The sequence below is a fragment of the Xenopus tropicalis genome, chromosome 1 (genome assembly GCF_000004195.4).
Source record: "Xenopus tropicalis strain Nigerian chromosome 1, UCB_Xtro_10.0, whole genome shotgun sequence".
In the NCBI taxonomy this organism is placed as follows: Eukaryota; Metazoa; Chordata; class Amphibia; order Anura; family Pipidae; genus Xenopus; species Xenopus tropicalis.
Window position 1 is genome coordinate 127,831,453 of NC_030677.2, and position 14,216 is coordinate 127,845,668.

Below are 14,216 nucleotides of genomic sequence, written 5' to 3' on the forward strand. Positions count from 1 at the left end.
ATTTTAAAGCTTTCTGGGTAATGAGTTTCTGGATAGTAGATCCCAAACCTGTATCCTGTTAGAGAATAATTTTAATTACCATGTTTCGCAAACCACATAAGAACTTATAAATGTGTTTTAAACTATACCCTAAATATATGCACACACACACGCATATATATTCTATTGTTTGTAAGCTTTAGTTTGATGCAAAATACAAACTGAGGCACAATTCTCTTCCCAATTGCAGAGACTACAATGCAGACGTCCGAAACGGTGTCGGACACGGGTTCGACAGTGACTTTGCAGACATCTGTGGCAGGTCAAGCAGCGGTTCCTACACAGGTGGTACAGCAGGTTCCAGTACAGCAACAGGTAAGAGTTTGTAGTTGCATGCAGCTATGTGGAAGAAAATACCATTTAAATTCTGCATTCCAGGACCTTTTTTTTTTTTTTTTTTGCAAATGACTTGCAAACATAACTATTCCTTTTATTTCAGTCTCTGTGGGTCAATAGTAGCTTGTCTACAAGCATTGCATGGAATACAACTATTTTATTTATTATGCTTTATTTTGGAAAGCATGCTGTTATTCCAATCCCCATATGTAATCAAAGGCATGAAATGTGCCCAGCCACATGTAAAAAAAGGCATAAAGTGTGTCAGGCACATGTAAAAAAAGGCATGAAATGTGCCTAAAGCAACCTATATGGAGTTTTCTTTTAAACAGGTATCCAGTAAATGCTTCCTGCTGGTTGATTGTGACTGCACCTGTAATAAACTTTGTCCTTATTGCATATCATGATGCATTAGAAAGGAGTTCTTTTTATCCTTCTTGTTCTATTTTATTTCTAATTTATTTCTACTATGTTTGTAGTTTGGACACAGTATGGTAAATAATAGTAAAGTGTTGTTTCTGAACATAGTGCTACAGACAGAGTTCATGTGTTCTGTACTAAATATTATTTAACTTTGTAGCCCTTGTTGTTTATTCTAAGACACTTGATTGTTAGACAGCTATAGTAAAGCACTGTGTTCATTTTTGTTTCTATATAAATAAATAAATGATAATTAAGATTAACAATTTAATGCAAGCCACCAGTTTGCACCCTTTTGGGTTTCTTATAATCCTACAAATGTATGCATTGCCATAGTCCTGAGCATGGATATTTATGCAGCTATTGAAATGAGCAGTGTAGAAAACCTGTGTTACAAGGCGACATTGCTAAGATGTATGAGCAGGTACTGGCACATGAATTATTCTCCATGCTGTCTGTGTGGACAAAGAACACTGCTTATCATTGTTCAGAAATCCAATAGTGTGACATTTCCATATGCCTGAGAGGTGCCTGATAAATGTGTATGAACTATCACAGTCTTTTGATTGGTTTAATCAATTTTAATCCAAGCTAAGGAGAACCTTGCATATTATTTTGCCTTTTTTGTTTTTACAATTGGTTCCGTTTTAAATTTTATTTGTATGTTTTTTTTATAGCAACTGTCTATAGATATTGTTCACTTTCATCTACTGATAAATAGAAACAAATAGTCATTGGATTTGGAAGGAGCAATAAAAAAAATCCACGTATTTATGAACTTCAGAAGGGGTTATGATTTTAAGAAATGCCTATGACGGAAAAATGATCTTTCATAATGAACAGTCTCCACCAGGGAAATAGTACTTAGTGATTTCCAGCATGCTACATTTACTCTGGGGTTACTGTCTAAAGATATTCTATTCTATTTGGTACTACTTGTATTGCTGTTACTCTAATTGTCAAACTTTTGAAGGTTTAGGGAGACCTTTTCCTTCATATTCTAGCCTATTCATACCAAGCAAGGGGAGGCACCTCACTCCAGGAAGTGTTTATATGTATTCATTGATGGACTCCTTCTATTGCTTGTCCACATGTGGGCAAGTCATCCTGTTTGACCTGGCAGACAGACACTGTATTAACACTGTGTCTCGCAGTGTGGCCAGTACAGATCTCTCAGCAGTTGCTTTAACAACTGTATTAGGATTAAACGGAGAATCTTACTAACAGGCTGGTGGCTGACTGAATCAACTGCTTTTTCAATTCAACAAAAAAAAGGGATAAGTATTTTTTATTAACTTTATTCAGAATCACTGTGTTTTCTAACTGTTGGGTTTAAATTTTTTCAAAAGTATTTGCTCTTTTTGGTGCCAATTTACAAAGTTTGGTTAACTATAAGGCTTACAGCAGGTTTGCCAGAGTTACATTCCTTTGTAATTACCCTCAGTTTGAGGGGGTGGGGTTTGATTAGTTGACCTTAACAGACTGTTGAAATAGAACCACTGGCACTCCAGTGGAGCTTGCTCTGGTGGTAGGTGTTCTATAAGTGATTGCTCTTTAAGTGGGGGCTCTATAAGTGGAGTTATAATCACAGGAGTTACAAACTAAGGGAGTTAAAACAAGGTAAAAAAAAAAAAAAAAAAAAAATTTTTTTGTTTATTTAATAGCCTTTTTTCACCAATTTTTGTTTAACTGTTTCTGTAACTGGGAGAATGAGTGGCAGCAACATTGAAGGTATGACACAGTGCACAGCCTGCCGCATGTATGCAGTTGTGGAACAACAGTTCCAAAGTGCATACCTCTGTTGTGGATGTGAGCGAGTTGCCACTTTAGAGGCTCGCGTTAGAGCACTAGAGGAACAAGTTGCAACACTGCGTTCTATTGACAATCTTGAAAGAAGTCTCTTGCTAACTGAACAAGAACTAGCGGGGTCAGATAGTATGGGGGGAGGGGAGCAAGGAAAGGATGATAGGGCAGTAAGCTGGGTGACAGTTAGAAAATCGAGTGTGGGGAAAAGAAAAAGGGAGGCTGCTCCAGGGTTTGCGCATCCCAACAGATTTGCCAGATTGTGTGAAGAAGATGGGAGTGTGAACTCTGGACTGGCGGTTCTTGATGAGGCTGATCTCTCTAACAGCCGGGAGACCAGTTTCTCTAGTAGTGGTGGGGAGGAGAGCAGAGCTAGGCCTAAACAGATGGTGGTTATAGGGGATTCAATCATTAGGAAAGTGGACAGGGTAATCTGTCGAGCGGATCGCTTCAACCGGACAGTTTGCTGTCTTCCTGGTGCCAGGGTTCGGCATGTGGTTGATCGGGTCGACACATTATTGGGAGGGGCTGGGCATGACCCGGCTGTCTTGGTACATATCGGTACTAACGACAAAATGAACGGTAGGTGGGGGACCTTAAAGAGTGAGTTCAGGGATCTGGGCTCTAAAATTAAGCAAAGGTCCTCCAATGTAATTTTTTCGGAAATTTTGCCGGTGCCGCGTGCTAGTTTAGGGAGACAGCGGGAGCTTAGGGAGCTAAATGCGTGGCTAAAGTCTTGGTGTAGGAAGGAAGGGTTTGGGTTCCTAGAGCACTGGGCTGACTTTTCTTTGGGGTACAATCTATACAGCCCTGACGGATTGCACCTCAATGGAAGGGGGTCTACTGTGCTAGGGGAGAGAATGGTTAAGAGGCTGGAGGAGTGTTTAAACTAGACAAGGGGGGGGTTGGTAAGCTAGATTCTTATGGGAGAGCTAGTGTAGATGGGGCAGTGGGACCAGTAAAGGGTTGTGGGGGAGGAGTGAGGGGGGCATATAGTTTATCAGATAAGGAGCTTCCATTGTTACAAGGGAAACAGACTAATTTTCACCTTAGCTCTAACTGTCCTTTAGCTAATGTAAGCTGTAGAGGAAGAAGTAGTAATCTCCGCTGCATGCTGGCTAATGCGCGTAGCTTGTCGGGAAAAATAGGGGAGCTGCAGGCTATTGCATGTATTGAAAATTATGACTTAATTGGTATCACTGAGACCTGGTGGGATGAAAAATGCGACTGGGCAGTGAATTTAAATGGGTATACGCTTTTTAGGAGGGACAGAGGGATTAAAAAGGGTGGAGGGGTTTGTCTTTATGTAAAGTCAGATTTAAAGCCATGTAATAAAGACATTACCAATGAAAACGTTGAATCTCTTTGGGTAGAAATTTCAGTAGGGCTGAAGGTCACAAAGAAAATGATCATTGGTGTATGCTATAAACCACCCCGTATAGATGAGGGGGATGAGGCCCAGCTACTTTTGCAAATGGAGGAGGCTTCAAAATTGGGTCAAGTTGTTATTATGGGGGACTTTAATTATCCGGACATTGACTGGAGTAATGGGGTGGCTAAGTCAGAAAAAGCTAGTAGGTTTGTAAATATGCTAAATGACAACTTTTTATTTCAGGTGGTTCAAGAACCTACTCGGAATGAGTCTATTTTGGACCTGGTAATATCTAATAATACTGAACTTATCTCTAACATTTGTGTGGGTGAGCATTTGGGGAACAGTGATCACAACATGGTCTCCTTTGAGATAATGCTACAGAGACAGCTCTATAAGGGAGTAACTAAAACGCTCAATTTTAGACGTGCAGACTTTGCCAGTTTAAGGGCATCTCTGCAATGTGTCAACTGGGAAAGGCTTTTCATGGGGTTAGACACAGAAGGAAAATGGAACATCTTTAAAACATTGCTTTGCAGGTATACACAACAGTATATTCCCCTTGTAAGCAAGGAGAGGCATCGCAAAGCAAAACCCTTATGGCTGAATAAAAGAGTTAAGGTCGAGGTTGGTAATAAAAAACGTGCTTTTAAAGCATTCAAGTTAGCTGGGACAGCGGAAACTTTCATCAGGTACAAGGAAGCAAATAAAGCATGCAAAAAAGCTATCAGGCAAGCTAAAATAGAGATGGAAAGGGATATTGCAGCTAGGAGTAAAAAGAATCCAAAATTATTTTTTAATTATGTGAATAGTAAAAAAATGAAGCAAGAAGGGGTGGGAACTTTATTATCACGGGGAGGTACGTTGGTTGATGAGAACGGGGAAAAAGCTGAAATTTTGAACTCTTATTTTTCATCTGTCTATACATCTGAGGAGCCAGATAATGAAGGCTTCCCTTTTAATATACCCAGTGCTAGTAATTTAGCTACTGGCGCATGGGTCACTCAGGAGGAAATTCAAAAGAGACTTGAACATGTAAAGGTAAACAAAGGTCCAGGACCGGATGGGATTCATCCCAGGGTATTAAATGAGCTGAGCGCTGTGATTGCCAAGCCTCTTCACATAATTTTTCAGGATTCGTTGAGGTTTGGCATGGTGCTGAGAGACTGGCGGATTGCTAATGTGGTGCCGTTATTTAAAAAGGGATCTCGTTCTCAGCCTGAAAACTATAGGCCTGTTAGTCTGACATCAGTAGTAGGAAAGCTTCTGGAAGGGGTAATAAGGGATAGGATAGTTGAATACATTGCAGTTCACAATACTATTAGTTTGTGCCAGCATGGTTTTATGCGTAACAGATCTTGCCAGACTAATTTAGTTGCCTTTTATGAGGAGGTGAGCAGGAACCTTGATGCTGGAATGGCAGTTGATGTCATCTACTTAGATTTTGCTAAAGCGTTTGATACAGTACCGCACAGAAGGTTAATGATCAAATTGAGGAATATTGGCCTAGAACATAATATTTGTAATTGGATAGAAAACTGGCTGAAGGATAGAGTACAAAGAGTGGTGGTAAATGGAACATTTTCTAATTGGGCCAGTGTGGTTAGTGGAGTACCGCAGGGGTCAGTCCTTGGTCCTTTGCTTTTTAACTTGTTTATTAATGACCTGGAGGTGGGCATAGAGAGTACTGTTTCTATTTTTGCTGATGACACTAAATTGTGCAAAACTATAAGTTCCATGCAGGATGCTGCCGCTTTGCAGAGCGATTTGACAAAATTGGAAAACTGGGCAGCAAACTGGAAAATGAGGTTCAATGTTGACAAGTGCAAAGTTATGCACTTTGGTAGGAATAATATAAACGCAAACTATCTACTGAATGGTAGTGTGTTGGGGGCATCCTTAATGGAGAAGGATCTAGGGGTTTTTGTAGATCACAAGTTGTCTAATTCCAGGCAGTGTCATTCTGTGGCTACTACAGCAAATAAAGTGCTGTCTTGTATAAAAAAGGGCATTGACTCAAGGGATGAGAACATATTTTTGCCGCTTTATAGGTCCCTGGTAAGGCCTCACCTTGAGTATGCAGTGCAGTTTTGGGCTCCAGTCCTTAAGAAGGATATTAATGAGCTGGAGAGAGTGCAGAGACGTGCAACTAAACTGGTAAAGGGGATGGAAGATTTAAGCTATGAGGTTAGACTGTCGAGGTTGGGGTTGTTTTCTCTGGAAAAGAGGCGCTTGCGAGGGGACATGATTACTCTGTACAAGTACATTAGAGGGGATTATAGGCAGTTGGGGGATGTTCTTTTTTCCCATAAAAACAATCAGCGCACCAGAAGTCACCCCTATAGATTAGAGGAACAGAGCTTCCATTTGAAGCAGCGTAGGTGGTTTTTCACGGTGAGGGCAGTGAGGCTGTGGAATGCCCTTCCTAGTGATGTGGTAATGGCAGACTCTGTTAATGCCTTTAAGAGGGGCCTGGATGAGTTTTTGAACAAGCAGAATATCCAAGGCTATTGTGATACTAATATCTACAGTTAGTATTACTGGTTGTATATATATAGTTTATGTATGTGAGTGTATAGATTGGTTAGTATAGGTTGTGTGCTGGGTTTACTCGGATGGGTTGAACTTGATGGACAATGGTCTTTTTTCAACCCTATGTAACTATGTAACTATGTAACTATGTAACTAATCTATGTATTTCATAAATTTCTGCGCTGGATTTTATGAGAGTATAGACCTTTTTAGTTAGCTTCACAATTGCACATATTGGCTGACTGTGTTCCTGTGAGTCAACAGCTCTGAGTATTACATAAGGCAGGGGGTACCAGAATGGACATTATCCTTCTGCATAAACACTTGAACCACACTACTTACACTAAAATTGTAGTTATCAAATAATATATATAATATATATATATAATATATACTAAAAAGCGAAGATATTTTAGCATTTTCTAGGCAGACGAGATAAAGGGACCCTACTGTACTTTGTAAACGGCTTTTTACCCTAATGGCGAGGCCACAGTAAACGGACTGACTGCATCCCTCCACAGGCATTTTTTATAGACAGGGAGGGAAGGAGATCCACTCTTATGCACACACCCCCATAGCTCCATTTCACAGGACACATTTCATGTTTCCAATGCTCTTATTGTATGAAATGGAGCTATAGTTTCTGGATGGGAAACAGTAAAAATATTTTGTTCCAAAACATAAATAAACCATTCTGGCTGGTGAGTTAGCCATTTCAATATGCTAACACTTTATGAAGCACAAGCCTAATGTATATTCAGAAATTAACTCTTAGGGGCATACTTCTTATGCTGTGTAAAAAACAGCGAGAAAATTCGGAACACATCGCCAGGCTTTGCCGTGTAAAAAAGGCGTAAAATCTGCGTAATTTTTTATGTGTTTTTTCTTCCACTGGAACTTATAGAAAATAATGGCGTAATATCCGGCGTTCAGACGGTGATCTTTTCCATTTATTTTACACAGCTTTTTACTCCGTTTTTTTCGGCGAATTAGTTTTACACAGCATAATAAATACACCCCTTAATGTATTCTAACATAATTTATGCAGAAAAGACAGTGCCACCTGTGGGAGATCTGCACAACAAGGCTCCAGATATACTGTAGCTTTGCCTCTGTTGTCTACCCCTAGTTCTGGCTCTTTTTGTTGTTTATGGAGCTAAGCTGGGCACACTGAGAAATTAAAGCCACTTCTTGATTTTAATTTCCTGGTTCTGGTGAGGTTTACCAGTGCACAGATAACACCCAGCATAAAGGTCTTTTGCTTATCTCTAAGGCAGGGATCCCCAACCTTTTTTACCCGTGAGTAACACTTAAACCTAAAAAGAGTTGGGGAGCAACACAAGCATGAAAAATGTTCATGAGGGTCCCAAATAAGGGCTGTGATTGGCTATTTGGTAGCTCCTATGTGGACTGGCTGCCTACAGAAGGCTCTGTTTGGCAATACAACTGTATTTTATGCAACCAAAACTTGCCTCCAAGCCAAGAATTCATAAATAAGTACCTGCTTTGAAGCCACTGGGAGCAACATCCAAGGGGTTGGAGAGCATCATGTTGCTCACAAACCACTGGTTGGGGATCACTGCTCTAAGGCAAAACAGTCACAACAAAGGGTTTAAGACAGGGGTTTATATAGAGCTCATTATTTGTCAGGGGACTTAGTAAGCATGACAGCAAAACTGTTTCTGCTTTATAATTTTAAAAAAATGTTTTTTTTATTTAAAAGAATAGGAAAAATGAATAATAAACATAAGTTCTATATATTCTACTCTTGATGAAAAAGGTGTATATAGATATATACTAAACTATAACTCATGTGGCCTTTGGACTACATGCAAGATGCTTGTGCAAAGTTTACTAACTCTTATTCCTCAAAATCATTTGTTCTCTAAACAGTTTATCATTTACATCAGATCATTTAATTTATGGGAAACCCTTTCATCATTAGTGCATGGCTATCACTCATGCAAGTATTTAGTATCAATTATTCAGGCTACACAGCACACCAATGCAAGCATAATACCATTATTTTTGTTTTTACTTAATTCTTCTTAATGTTTGGAAAGTGCTGGGGCTAGTCTTTCTTGGATTACCTATCTTATAAGAAAAAGATACATTAAAAAGCAAGCTGAACAATATAATTAGCTTGCTTGAATGTAAAAAATCTTGTACAGTTCGATATTAATGGAGTCCAGAAAATTGAATATATAAACGCTCAGCCTTACTGCTCACACGGCACGATGCGTCAATCCCCAATAGCCCACCGCTTGGCTTTTTTGGAATATCACAAGAAAAGAGGAGAGCACCTTCATGCAGATGAACTGCTTCAGCCTTTATTCAAACCACAGCACACAACATGTTTCGGGCTGTATCAAGCCTTGAGGGCTTGATACAGCCCGAAACATGTTGTGTGCTGTGGTTTGAATAAAGGCTGAAGCAGTTCATCTGCATGAAGGTGCTCTCCTCTTTTCTTGTGATAGTTCGATATTAATAGTCTTGTGCAAAAATCCAACATGACATGTTTTCTTGAACTCATCTACAAGTATAGATGACTAGCATGTAGGATATTTTTAGTGTTCTATTTCAGGCACGCTGAATTATGAATTGACCTTCTACATAAAATAATATGACACATGAAACATTGGGTTAATGCAACACATTCTTTCACAACTTAGTAGACCTTTTTCCTGCTAACCTATCCATGAGGACATATCAACTTTTATTGACAAAAATATCAGCACATAACCGTTTCTTTGATTTCATTTTAGACCCTAAAGCTATAACATGTGCAAATGCTATTCTAAAGTTTATAGTCATACCATGTAGAGTCATTATTAATAACGTATTTCTAAGGCCCCAACATATTCCACAGAGCTGTACAATAAATGGGTGAGAATACAATGAATACCTTATGGGCCATATCTGACGATTCAGCCTTGAACGTCAATGGAGGGTGGGAATCATTATTGCTATGTGTATGGCCACCTTAAGAGTTGCTGGCTGCAACTCTTCAGTAGCATTTGACTTTCCACAGCTCACATAAATTAAAAAAAGTATAATTATTTATTTTATCATCAATCTTGTCTGATCTAAGAGGTTTCATTCAAGAAGTATTAAAATGTTACACGTTTAATCAAGTTGTGTTTCACCTGCTCTCATTGCTTGCCTGCCCCTTAGTAAGTACAAGCTAACTGCATAGCACCTGTGGTGAAACACATGAAAGATCCCCTGCAGGGTATGCAATCTTTCCTGTTTATCCTTTGGGAATTCTTCTGACAAACTTCAGTAATCATAACTGCATCTAGCGTATATTTGTGTTTCATTCTTTACATCTGCACCGCTTATTTCATGCTTATATATTGTATCCCCATACAAGACATTTTTCATGATCTGCCATGGGATGTTAACAAGAGACAAACATGAAGTAAGCATTGTATCTGACAGCCTGTGTTATCTCATTGTCTTATCTTTTATGGTTCAGAAATCAGAGCTCACACATGGTTGCTTGGAACATGAAGCTAATTACTCAAAGAAAACCAGTCTCAGGGAAATATGTTTTCTTCCTCAGGTGAAACATGAAAGGAGCTGACCTCAAAATTAGTCTTATTCATTCTTACTTTATAAAATATAGCTCATAGGTTGTAATGAGGCAAAAGTAAAAAAAAGAAAAAAAAAAGTCCACCTTCTGCCTTGTGAATGGTGGGATGGAATAGACTTTCATGTGCCATACAACTTTTATGGAAGAGATGTATTGAGTGTTAAATGGGTCCATAAAAGATTTATCAGACTAAAAAAGAAAATTCTAAATTATATATCTACCTTCTCCAATTACAAACATATAGAAATAGCTGTTAAATATACATCACTGGCATTATCTAGGAAGCTTATTAGACTCCTAAACAGAATTCCAATATCAACACTTGATCAAAGTTAAAGCATTCTAAGTATATACTTCATTAAGGAGCATATTTTTTGTACAGGGCTTTTACTTTATTGTTATAGGCATTGATCAATAATTGGTCTTGAGGGCTTATTTTGACGTTTTAGTAATCGGAATGATTTTGACCTTTGGGCTGTTTCCTATTTGAAAGAATGGTAAGATGCAATAATCAATTTCTAGAAAAGTTATTGATTGAATGTATTCCTTGTTAAAGCAAAAGCTTCTCATTAAGAGCCTTAAAGGTCAATAAAGGAACAGTAACACCAGCAAATGAACATATTCATTTTAGTTGACATATTTATTTCTATTGTGACTTCTTTCAAATAGAAACTTTTTTTTCTGTGTGTTCATCAGCCATATCTGTTGTATGAACAAAGTCATACCCCAGTATATTTAAGTATAGCCTTAAATAGTACATATCTAATGGTGTTCAAAAACAAAATGGAATAAAAATGTTTTTTAGAAATAGTACCAGAGTTTTGGAAAAAAAATACTTTTTTCAGACTTTTTCAGAACATATAGTGTGTGAGAAATGTCAGACAAATGACAGAGCATATCATAGTTTTTATTTTGGGATATTTATTATTTGACGCTTAAATATACAGTGTGAAAATGCCCTAGAAAATGTTCCTGGCATTGCTTGTGGTTTCTCATAGAGGATTCTCTAGAATTCTCAAGTGAGTGAAGTGCTAAAAAGATTTCCATTCAAACACACAATGATGTGCCTCTTGGTTTGAATGGACCCTGGCAGGTTAGAGACTCCGAACTCTTTCAGCAAGAAAGCACCACAGAGAGATGCAAATAAAAATGATAAACATCTAAGAATTTCAGTCTGTGGGTGGAAATTGATTTTAAAAACAATGATCAAGACCTTTGATAAACTGATAAGTGTGATTACATGTAAATGCTTTTAGGACACTTTAATTTTCTCCTTTTAAGGACTTTTTAATGTGTAGATGATGTAGGGCAGCCCTTGGTATTTATAATGACAATTTTCTAATAAGGATTACCCAATGGCTCATACTACTAGAAAAGTATGGTAAATTTAGATGAACCAATGTTTTTTGCTTGGACTTTTTTTATGCAATATATTTTTATAGAGACCTAAAATGTTCAGGGGTATAGTTTCCCTTTAATATGTTAAAGGGGATGATCTTTATTATTTAAAATGTTTAGTTTTGAAGCTACAGACCAGGATCAGTGCTGCTGACAGGCTCTCTACTCTGTCCTCTGAAGGGTTCGGCAACTCCAGGTTGTATTCTGCCTAAAACAGGTAGTTAACACTTAACTTGCCTTCTCTCTCTTGCTTGATTTGCATTGTGTTGATCCGAACTGGCTCTTGCTGAATCTTGCCAGCCAATGCTACTAAAGATATAAAAATGAAACAGGGGAGGGTAGGTATGCACAGTAACCAGTTCAGTGTGAAATTTTTTTTGGCTGCCTGTCTGCCAAGTCTTTATCTGGGAAATCTAGTGAAAGAGCAGAAAGAGATCGGTGAGAGTTTTAGCAGCACTGATCCTGGTCTGTATATGCAAAACTAAATTTATATTTTAAATAATAAAAATACTTTACAAAAATGTTTTTTTGTCTTAAGGCCTGTTCAGATTCAGACTATTGTCTGAAGGTGAACATCCCCTTTAATGTTATTGATGTTATATATAATATAACATGACATGACATTTACCTTGACATAATAGGCTGATTCCAACAATTTTTATTGCCCAACTTTATTTATTTTTTTTTTGCAATAGGAATAGTAACTTTATGGAAATAGAAAATATATGAAATGCATTGTGGCATGGATGCATGATTATATCTGTGACTATTTCTCCAGACAAGAGGTCAGCCATATCTGGAAGTAGTTTTATTGAACATTTAATGTTATAGCATTGCTCCAGACCTTATGAAAGGATAACATTTTATTGAGAATATTGTATGTTTAGGAAAGAGTGAAACATGGAAGCAATTTTAGAATCCAAATTATACCTTATTCTGCACAGGAATAGGAAACCTGAGCAATGTATTCTTGTAAAATGCACTCCATTAAACAAAAACATCTTGGCAGGTGCACAAAAAGTATTTTCCACTTAAATGAAGTTTCTTTTTTTTTATTCTCTAATTATTTTAATTGTTTTTACAGATTCTTGTTCGGCTAGATAAAAAAAATCATTGAAGTAGCACCTTATATGTTAAATTCCCTGATATTTTATTAAATGTTAAAATTGAATTTATGCAATGTTATAAGAAATCATTGTAAGCACATTATCAGTATTGTGTGTTCTCATATAGGTGTCTAAATCTGCAATAAATTATGCAAGGAGCTCTGAATGTCTAATGATCACATTTGGTTCTATTGCAGCAAGTAATCATTGACATCTGACCTAGAGCAGGCGAGATGGGTTATCACTGATGATTTCCTGGCAGGTTACCCTAACTATTAATCTTGGCACTGAAAATAACAATGGTTAATCCCTGAAATGGTTGTCTCCTACTTTGTCTTTGGGGCAGATTTAGAGAGGAAACCTATTTGTGATATTTCACACAGTTTCTTTGAGTGGCTGCTGAAGCTTAAATGTCCTTGTTTAAACAGAGCCATTGGCCTCCAGAGTTTAGTTGCACTAAATGATTAGTGATATTTATTTTAAGGCAATGAAACATACAAAATGTGAATGATTTTCATTTTTTAAATTAAGCAAAACATAGCCATCAAGACCCACAACTGAAAGCACCAATGGAGAATTTAATCAAGTAATTGTAATTCAAAGCTCAAATAAAGAATTTGACTGAGCATAGACTTTCTTTTTTGGGACCTGAACTCTGCTTTTCTTTGTAGTGTTATGTGCTGAAATATAAGTATGTTTAATTGTGTTACTGTGAAATGAATTGTAAGTGTGGTATCCGAGGGACCTTTAGATGGCTGTCTTGTATTTCTTATTTTGCTTTAACAAGAAAGAGAGTTGGGAATCCTGCCCCTAGTGTGTTAAGCAATCATTGAACTGAATTAAAACCAGTATATTGCTGTTATCTTATTGCTGAAATGATAACTTTCCATTTTTGTTTTGTTATCTCTGTTTAAACAGGATGACAATTATTAAATTAGGTTATTTAACCATTTCAATATTGACAACACAATCTCTTTTAAAATGGAAATGGTGGTCAGCTGAACTGAGAAGCCAAATCCTTGTTTCATTATTTGTTACAGTGATATCTTTTTTTTCATTTTAGGTTCAGCAGGTACAGACTGTTCAGCAGGTGCAGCATGTTTACCCAGCACAAGTACAATATGTTGAAGGAAGTGACACAGTCTACACAAATGGAGCAATGTAAGTTTGCATTCTGTTTTTCTAAAAGTGCTGTTCAACCTTTCAAATATAACAGCCTTGGCTTTGCCCCTCTTGCAAGATAGTGTATTAAACCTTGGAACAATAAGAACCATATTTAATACAGTAAAAGAATGCTTTAACTTTTTAACATGTTGGCAAGCATCAGTGATAAATATATATTTACCTTATCAGCCTTAGCTTACCTTAAAATCCATTTTACAGAGATATTGCTCATTTAGTTAAAGATTAATGCTGTTTGGTCACATGAAACTATTGGGTCTTTCACAAAAGTTCTTCAAAGTGCTTGCCATTGAAGAACAGAGTGGTGACTGTCCTTAAAACACTCCTTTGCTTGCATGACTTTCCATTGCGGAAAAGCCAGAAGAGAATTTATTTTATGTGAATGTTATATAATATAGTGTATCGTTAAGTAATACATTTTGTAAATCTTTAG

The 14,216-nt window shown here is 37.4% G+C and overlaps 1 protein-coding gene across 9 annotated transcripts in view; it reads left to right on the forward strand.

The window, feature by feature from the left end:
* The window catches only part of rfx3 (regulatory factor X3), a 162,608-nt gene that overhangs the window by 103,636 nt on the left and 44,756 nt on the right, over positions 1 to 14,216 (forward strand). For all 9 annotated transcript variants that reach the window (XR_004222617.1, XM_012964804.3, XM_012964824.3 and 6 more), the window contains 2 exon segments: positions 230 to 354; positions 13,665 to 13,762. Coding sequence is in view for 8 of the 9 variants with exons in the window: in XM_012964804.3 (XP_012820258.1) it covers positions 230 to 354; positions 13,665 to 13,762 (223 nt within the window). In the remaining variant the exon portion in view is untranslated.